A 10,081-nucleotide genomic window follows, 5' to 3' on the forward strand; every position below is an offset into this window, starting at 1 on the left:
AAGTAAAACTGAGAATGAAGATGATGTTATACACCTTTGGATCAACTCAGTCCACTTTGTATCAAACCCCATTTTGAGCATTGCTTCTTTAAAAAAGATCTACTCTACTCTATCATAGGCCTTGCTTATATCCAATTTCATTGCCATATAACCTTTTTTCCATGCAACTTTGTTTTCATTGTGTGAAGCGTCTCATATGTAGCCAAAACGTTGTCTGAAATTAGTCTTCCTAGAACAGATGTACACTGGTTTTGTGAAATGATAGTAGGCAGAATTTTCTTCATTCGATTGGCCAACACTTTTGTGATAATTTTGTAAAGCACATTATAGAGACTGATAGGTATGTAGTCTATGATATTCTTTGGATTGTTGTGCTTTGGTATCATCACTAGGTATGTATAATTAATTGCTGATATATCTTGCTCAGAGTTTAAAAAGGGTAGGATAGCCTCACATACCTTGTCTCTCACTATTGGCCAATATCTTTGATAAAAACAGGCCCCATATCCATTTGGGCTAGGAGCTTTGTAGGGACCCATTTGAAAAACTGCCTCTTTGCTTTCCTATTTGCTAAAAGGTAGCAGTAATATGTCATTCATTTGTTGAGTGACTTTTCTTCTAGTTGCATTGAGGAAAGTATCTATGTTAGTAGGCTTAGAGGTTGTAAACAAGCCCCTATAGAACTGAGTAAAAGCCTTCCCAATATGATCAATGTCTGATATGCTTACACCATTCTCATCCATGATTTGCACAATTTTGTTTCTTATATTTTTCTGACTTGCACATAGATGATATTACATTGGGTTTCGATCCCCTTGGTGTAGCCATGTCACCTTAGCTCTTTTCTTCCATTTTAAATGGTCCATTTCAAGCAAATCATCTCTTTCTTGTTGAAGTTGTTTCATCTGCTGTATCGAGTGTGCGGTGAGTGATTGTTGCATTTGTTGCAATATGTTGGTTTTCTAAAGTAAGCTACCTTTTGCATCATATTCTTTTTCGTAGCTCGACCTCCTTAACTTACTCATGCAAGCCTCTAGTTTTTCTTTTATATTTTGCAATCTACCTAAATTTCCTCTCACTTGCTGCCATGCCTTTGTGATCACATCATCACAATCAGAAAGGGTGGACCATCTATCTTTATAACTTCTCACTTGAGTGGTTCTGTTTGCTGTATTATATTGCTGGCCTAGTGACATTAAAATAGGACAGTGGTTAGATGTATAAGTAGCCAACACTTGCACCTCACCTCCACCAAATGTTGCACACCATTCAGAATTTACAGTTGCTCTATAAAACCTCTCCTTAGTAAAGGATTGATATGATCTATTATTTGCCCACGTGTACTTGCCTTTTATTGAGCCCAAGTTAGTACACTTGCAATCTTGCAACACCTTTTTGAATATCTCCATATGTTTTTATTCTCTTCTAGCCCTTCCATACTTCTCACTTTGATATAGGATCTCATTGAAGTCTCCTATAAAAATCACCTTTTAGGATGTTGTAGTTTAAGGTGTCTCAAAATACTCCATCCTTTGTACCTATTTTCTATTTCAGGATGACCATAGAAACATATCATCATCCAAGAGAAGTCTTTTTGATCAATCCAGGAATTAATGTGCCTCTGTGAATAAGTGTGTATTCTATGTCTGACATCCTCCTCCCAAAACAAAGCCAATCCTCCGGTCTTTCCTACTCTTTCAATTGAAAATAAACCTTTAAAACCCAACCTGTTTTTGATAGCCTCTAGCTTATTCTTATACATTTTAGTTTCCATAAGAAATAAGATGCTAGGCTTATGGGCCTTAACCAAAAGGCTAAGGTCCCTAATTGTCCTAGGGCTGCCAAGCCCTCAAAAATTCCAACTTCAAAGCCTCATTTCTTCCGACAAGGCTGATTAACAACCTCCACCAATATATTCACTATAGATGCCACAGCTGGTTTTTTGCCCTTAGCATCCTGATTATTCTCCAAAACAAAGAGAATATTTTCATCTTCTGTTTTCCTGTTCCTTGTAGCATAAGGAATGGTAGGCACCATCTCAACATTAACCTGTCCCATTGCCCTCCTCTTCCATTTATTTACACTTGTCTTAGAAACCTGTTGTGATAGACTATGATGATATTGAGCCCTCTCTTGATCCATTGTACCCAAGGGTGTAACCAATCCGATTTTATACAATTTTTGGAACTGAATCGGTTACACCGGTTTTACATTTTCAAAAATCGATTCTGCAACCAATTACCCTCCAAAACCGGTACTTCTGATTTTACCAATTCTGGTCCCGTTTTTCGGTTTTAATCAAGTGCTAATTTCATTTAAAAAAAAAAAACCAGCTATAAAAAAATCTGTTGTATAAAAAAAATCTTTCATATAAAAAGTTTAATATAGTACTAGTATTAATATTAAATCACTAAGTACTAGGATAATATTAATATTAGTATAGTACTTGTATTAATATTACTCTATAAAAGTGAAAATATTAATAAGTTATAGTGATTTAATATAGTATTAGTATTAATATACATTAGTATACTAATATATACCAATTAATTAAAGTGAAATGTAATTAATATACTAATGTATTATATATTTATCAAAAGGATTCAAAGGAATATATTGAGAATTTATTAGGCCTAAAAATGTAATTAATATATATTTTATATTAATAACATATGATCAAACAAATGTTCATATTTAATATTATAGTTTTATGTTATAAATTATAATATATAATTATTTTATATATAATTATATATTTATATATAAATTATATATAATATTTTATATAATATTAAAAATTAATTATATATATAAACATGAACCGGTCCAGTTCTAGTTTGTGGAATCATGGAACCGGTCCCAGACCGAATCGGTCCAAAACCAGACCAGCTGATCCAGTTTGGGCTGGTTTTTCGGTTTAAGCTTTCACCCCTAGTTATACCCTCCTCAGTACTTGGCATTAGTTCTGATGTGGAATCTATTACAGGTGTTTTCAGTGTGTTGTTTTTCATAGCCAGAGCTAACAAAGGTAAAACATGCTGCACTTGTGTTTCTATCTTACTATCCTGCCTGTCTTCATGTGGTGAGAGTTGCAACATAAGCTTGCTTCCTTCCTCTCTTATAATTCCACCAGTTTGTATAAGACTCTGGTCCCCTTTGTCCTGGCCTTCAGACCTAGACATAGTGATGCTTGCAAATTGTCTGCCTGAACTGCTACCATAGCTTGAACTGGTTCCTGAACTAGTTGGACTTCTTCCTGAGTTAGTAGACCTGAGCCATGTTCCATATTGATTTGTGCTACTCAACTTGGATGTATCTAATTGAGTATTTTGACCAGCCACTAGAAGCATGTTTGCTTACGCCACAAGTAAAGCAAAACTTAGGGAGTTTTTCATATTTGAATTATACAAAACCTCTGAGGCCTAACCGATCCATCACTTTCCTTCCTGCCAGTGGTTGCATCAAGTCCACTTCGATAAGAACTCTTAACCATTTTCCCCAACAATTTTCGTTGATGTCAGCATCTACCTTTAAAACTGTACCAATCAAGGATCTAATTCTACTCTCAACTTCCTTATTCATGCATCCCAAAGGTAAGTTTTATACGTAATTGGACCCACAGAGTAGTGTGAGTAAAAGTCAGATCAGTTGGTGGAGTGTAACTCTCAAATTTTTTTAATCATAGCAAATTCATGTCAAACAATCATGACTGGCCCTCCCATATTCTATTTAATTCTGTTTCAGATTGGAATTCAAATATGTAAAGATTCTCACCCACTTCTATGATCTTGGTGCCAATGCAGAATTTCCAAATCTTAAACATAGTATTTTTTAAGGCCTATCTATTAATCTTATTATCAGCTATGACTTTCCCCACTAGACAATGCTAACCTTTTTCCATAGTTTCCTTGATATCCTTTCCCTTAACAACATTTTCATCCTTTTCTTCCGCTGTCAATGAGAATTTGTTCCATAATTCAGGTATTTCTTGTGTCATCTTGTACCCCAGTCACGGTTTCGCTGTTCTTGTGTGAAGCTCAAATTCAAAATTCTACTTCTCTTCCCTCAGAAATTGCCCTCGGCAAAAAAAGCTTCCACCAGAGTGAAGGATATTCTTCATTCTCGCTAGCGCACTCTAGAAACAAGAGGAAACCTTAACACTTTTTTGGTTCATACCCGCCTCTCTATCTCTTTTACCGAGTCTCTCACACTTATTATTTGTTTTTTATTAAAACTCTCACACTTATTTTACTTTCTCTATTCCTGGCGATTTTGCTCGCCACAAATACCCTTTCTCTTATTGTGACAAAAAGAGTTTTGGCTTTTATTTACGCTCTACTTGTATAGAAAAATTCATTTCGTTTATAACCTTCAAGATTAAAGGCTATTAGCTAATTCATTCTTGAAGTTCGTTTGCCATGTCTATGTTTTTTTCAATTTATTTGCAGTAATGTCTAGAATAGTTTATAAGTATTTCACTACCTCCCTATTTAATTTAATTTATCTTTCATGTCCATTTCCCCTTTTATTTTAGGAATCTATTCTCATAGCTAGAGCCTAGAGCTGTTGGACACTTGGAAGAAATGAGATGATAATCATCGCAATTCGCACTTTTCAATTTGGCATCCCAAATGTAGTGTTTACCACAACAACCAGAAGAGGGAAAAAGAACAGATCGAAAACAAAATTGCATTTATGGTCGTCATAATTATGAGCATTAGTTGTTAGCTCTCCCTCTCAGTTAACATTCCTCTTAAAGATGTGGGCCATAGTTTTATGATTCGTAGGATTGTCATTCTATTAAATTTTGTCGGTGGACAGATCAATATTTAGGAGCTCTACTTTGTACAGGTCACGTAAGACAGCTTTAAGAAGTTTCCTGTTTTTGTTTTTGTTTTTGTGTTTAGTATTGCGAGTCAGGGAATAGTGGGGACACTCATTCCAATCCAAATCCTCAGCAATCTCACTCACCCTTAAAATAAGAGATTTGGACCTAACCTTCATTAGATGCCAATTGAGATGTTGATCTGTCAAATTCAGCAATAACAGATGGTATAAAGCATTTTATTCAAGATAATAATGATTAACATTATCATAAATGATAATTGGCAAATTAGTGAATGAAATCTTCAAAAAAATGGGATGTAAGTATGCATTACAATTGACGTTCAAAAGCTCCTGCTATAAAGAATGCAGAAATACCATGTTTAAGGGCCTACCTCCTTGGCTTTTGACGATGAAATCAACTGCGTAACCCGTCTCAAACAATCATAAAAGGAGGAGCATCTGGGCCACTAATCGTGTGGATAATCCCGTGGATTGCGGTTGCTGCCAAGATTACATAGCTTGCGCTCTAATCAAAGTGGCAAAACCCCCAAGAATTCCTAATCCATCAACAGCTTTTGGCAGGCAGTGTTTTGCCCCCAAATCATGCACAATCATTTAGCATAAAAATATAGCTAATGCATGGTACGTCGACTGGGATAAAGCATTAAGAGGGTAGACAAGGACAAGACCATATTTCATACTTAGCTTGCCCTTTCCACCCTTGCACTTGAGAATTACCTAGTCTTGTCCGTCTCTCTCTCTCTCTCTCTCTCTCTCTCTCTCTCTCTACTTACTCCTACTTACCTCCCAAGACAGAAAGACTCGGACTGAGATCACATTTAGTCTCCTAGTGTCATACAGCTCCAGCTCTTGGTGTTCTGGGTGGGGAAAATGAATCAAGAGATGAATGGGGTTGGCACTGAGAATGGGGTTCGCACTGATAGTTACCAAGAGAATGCGTATGACAAAATTGATTATGTATTCAAGGTGGTGGTGATTGGAGACTCGGCTGTGGGGAAAAGTCAGTTACTTTCCAGGTTTACTAAGAACGAGTTCTGCTTTGACTCCAAATCCACCATTGGGGTTGAGTTCCAGACCAGGACTGTCACCATTAAAGGCAAAGTTATCAAGGCCCAGATCTGGGATACTGCTGGTCAAGAAAGGTTTGCTTCTCTCTCTCTCTCTTCACTTTTGACGTACTTAGAAAATGATTTGTTTCTTGACCATATCTCATTGTCTGAATTCTTAACATTCCATGAATATTGGATCTAGCAACACTATGCTAATTGGAGAATGCTCCTGCCCTGCAATAACTGGAAAATTATTAGGTGCTTGTAGACCTAAATAAGGTGATATTTAAATTAGTCAGTATTTATTTATAGCCAGTAGATAGAATCAAGTAGACTTGGCTGTAGTATGTGTGAAGATTCATCTTTCATCATATAAAAGAAGTTTTCAAGCATTTGCCGCGAAGCAATCCTTTAATGGAGAAAGCCACTAGCCATCTCCTGCACTTGGGTATGTATATTCACTTCCCAACCAAAGGAAAAAAGAATGTCTGAAACATTACACATGCTGCACATGGACTCCTGGAGTTTACACGGATGCTAAAGTTAATCCCAAGTAAATGTTAGGTAGAAGGCATTAAAGAGTTGTGTGTTAGGCCATGAAATGTTAGGACAATGATGGATTGGCACTTAGGCAGACTGGCACTGGGGCACATTTGATGAGAAGGGACAAAGAAGCTGGACCTCTCGGGCCCGCCCATCATCGTCATCAATCAATCGTCTATTTCTTTGACCCTCTTAAAGTCACCCTCCTTCACTCGATACGACGGATATTAAATAGCATACTAATTATCATCTTTTATTTTAAATTTTTTTATATTAATATAATTTGATATAATATGTTTAATTATAAAGTTATTTTTATTATAAAATAAATTTAACGTATTATCATATGAAGTCATGTCGATTTGTAAGTTTATTTTTAAGAAATCTTTTTATGACAATAACACTTATTTCCACACTTTTTGACTCGATACGGTGAAGTGGATGTGCATTGAAGTAGTAAATTTATTAAATTACTCATATATGTCTATGAATGAAAAATACCCATGCATAATTTCACAAGTAAAACTCAAAATCTACTATTGTGTACAATTTGACCAAAATACCTAGGTACAGAGCCGTGACAAGTGCATACTACAGGGGAGCACTAGGGGCAATGCTGGTATACGACATAACAAAGAGACCCAGCTTTGATCACGTTGCGAGGTGGGTGGAGGAACTCAGGGCCCATGCAGACAACTCCATCGTCATCACTCTCATTGGCAACAAAGCCGATCTCGTGGACCTGAGGGCTGTGCCCACTGAAGATGCTATTGAATTTGCAGAAAACCAAGGCCTCTTTTTCTCTGAGACATCAGCCCTAAGTGGTGACAACGTGGACACTGCATTTTTTAGACTGCTAGAAGAAATCTATGGTGTGGTTTCTAAAAAGACTTTGGAATGTGGCAATGGAAGATCCGACAGTGGTGGCGATGCCCCGGGGCTTAAAGGATCCAAGATTGATGTCATTCCAGGTTCTGAATTGGAAATTAGTGAGATGAAGAAATTATCTGCATGCTCTTGTTAGGTGTTCATATAATAAGAAGAAAATTAGGGCATCATTGGGTTTGATCATGATGTCTTTTGTGGGTATCTTTTGGAGGGTTATGATATTAATTATGTACTAGAAAAGGCAAATTCGACCTTTTTTCTTTTTTAAATATTTGTTTGGAAAAAATCTGAGATCATTCAAAACACAATTTGGGTTTTGAACCAATATGATATAAAGGTATCTAAGGTTATTTATTCCGACCAATTCCTCAGACATCTATGCTCTTTTTTCATTCAATAGGTAATAAAAATACTTTAACTGCAAACAATTTTACAAAAATAAACTCATAAATTATTGTGACTTGATGCGATATATCAGACTATAAAATTATTTTTATTATAAAATAGATATAATAGAGCACGTGAAGCCACATTAGTTTGTGGATTTACTTTTATAAAATCTTATAGTACTTCTAGTAGGTAATTATTAGTAACATAAATTCATTGTCTCCGACTTGTTGAATTTAACTTCAATCAAGGCATGATGTTAATTAGGTCATTTACATTCATTAATAGAAAATTGAAACATCAATTCTTTGTGGAAAAATAAAAAGTATACCTACAATGAATCCAAAAAAAAAGAGACAAAAGAAATTTGGAGCTGGCTGTCAACACTCAAGAGATGGTCTGACCATTTTCAAAATTTGCAGCTAAAATCTTATAGTACTTCTAGTAGGTAATATTTTCAAATATATTATTGAAAATAATTTAGTGTAACTGAGTCATTTAAAAAACCCACAGAATTGATGAAGCATTTTCAGTCGAGTTGATGAAGCTTTTTCAGAATTGCAAACTTCAATATAGAGAGAGGCTGGGAAATGTAGCTGCTCATAGACTTGCTCGACATACTTGGCATGTAAATGATGTTTTAATTTGGTGGGATTCTTTTCCAAATTTCATGTTACGAGTTATTTGGACTGACAAACATATGTAATCGTGAATGAAGGTGTTTTGATTTAAAAATAAAAAAATAAAAAAGAACCCACACAATTCTTATCAACTTTTCACTGAAGCTGCCACATGGCAGATACATGGGCTTTGATGTTAAGGCTCAGCCCATAATTTAGAACAGCCCGGTAGTTCAGCCCTTGGTTAATATTTTTCACTTAATTGGAGACTTGCTCGTGCACAACAAATATGGCTATATCTTTCTTTCGTTCTTTCTTTTTCCTTTTTTTTAAACCCTTTTTGGAACCAGAAAAAGAAAATAACCAGTCTCAGGTCTCGACCATGTTCTCCCGTAAAAAGTGCTTACTATCTGCCAAGGATAAATTGGTATGGAAGGCTACTCCTACTGATTGTTTCTCTGAAAAAAAATGTTTACCATCTACACAAACAGCAACAGCAAGACAACAGGAGAGAATTTTCCGTAAAAGGTATTCATGGTGAGCTTTGAAAAGAAATATGGAAGATGCATACAACCAATGCTGTTAAAGTGTTTATTTGGCGTAGTAAAATAAACTTATACAACAGGAAAATTGTTAAAGATTCTGTGTGTCTCATATGCATGAAAACATATGAAACTCCTAACCATCTTCTATGGACATGTCCATCTGTACGGGATGTTTGGATGCTATGCAGCATGTAAATCCAAAAAGCCTCTATCAAAGATGATGATTTTGAAAATATATTTAAGCAAATACTTCAAAGAGTTGATCATGAGGGAATAGCTCTAATTGCAAAAATAGCAAAGAATTTATGGTTTAGGAGAAATAAACTGGTATTCAAATGGAACTTTTTGCATCCCTCTGCCCTTTTTAATAGAGCTAGATGGGTATATGAAGATTTCCAAGAAGCAAACAAACAGTCTAATAAAACATTATCGTCTTCTTCAAATCAACAGATGGTTATACAATGTGAAGCTCCAACAACAAATTGGCTTAAACTAAATGGGATGTTGTTGTTAGACATGAAGCTAATAAGATTGGTGTTGAAATAGCTAGTGATAAGGGATCGAAAAGGGGAAGTAATTTCTACTTTAATGGAGCCACAAAAATTTTGTACACGTCCTACAGTAGCATGGGCATAAGGACTAATTTCAGCTACTTTCTTTTGCAATGAACTCGGTTTACAAAATGTCATGTTTGAAGGTGACTCTAATCAGGTTGTTAATGCTATATTAAATCAAGGAAAGCAAAATGTGAAATTTGGGATCTCATTGCAGGACATTCACAACATACTTGCTGATACAAGATGGAAAATCAAACATATCAAAAGACAAGTCAATACTGTAGCAGATACACTTGCAAAATAATCCGTTGTGCTTTGTAATGAGATAATAGACATTGACAATGTTAATCCTTGTATCCAATCCCTTGTAATGGCTAAAAGCAAAGTTTTAAATATCGTTATGGTAACCGTTTCAGTTAAAGCACTATAATAAAATATTTTGGTATTGATATCATTTCGGGTACCATTTCAGAATATTTTATATATAGATAAATTAATTATATATATAAAGTATATTTCAAAATAACACCAATGCAAGTCTTAAAAAGTTAAAATACATATTTATAAAATTCAATAATACTTTTAAGTTCTCAATCTAATTATTAAACAAAATAATCGCTTGATGAAAATGAGAGTAAAGATTT

General features: G+C 35.1%; 1 protein-coding gene across 2 annotated transcripts; it reads left to right on the forward strand.

Moving 5' to 3' along the window:
- Positions 1-5,344: 5,344 nt before the first annotated feature.
- On the forward strand, positions 5,345-7,692 carry LOC122311641 (ras-related protein RABA3-like). Of its 2 annotated transcripts, none has more exons than XM_043126270.1 (2): positions 5,345-5,990; positions 7,014-7,692. In XM_043126270.1, exons 1-2 carry the CDS (start codon positions 5,719-5,721, stop codon positions 7,462-7,464), a joined length of 723 nt encoding a protein of 240 aa, XP_042982204.1. In that variant the 5' UTR covers positions 5,345-5,718; the 3' UTR covers positions 7,465-7,692. The 2 variants fall into 2 exon arrangements, with proteins under 2 accessions (XP_042982204.1, XP_042982199.1); XM_043126265.1 differs by having other exon boundaries at positions 5,422-5,990; positions 7,008-7,692.
- Positions 7,693-10,081: the final 2,389 nt, after the last annotated feature.

Source organism: Carya illinoinensis, chromosome 1 (genome assembly GCF_018687715.1).
Source record: "Carya illinoinensis cultivar Pawnee chromosome 1, C.illinoinensisPawnee_v1, whole genome shotgun sequence".
NCBI lineage: Eukaryota > Viridiplantae > Streptophyta > Magnoliopsida > Fagales > Juglandaceae > Carya > Carya illinoinensis.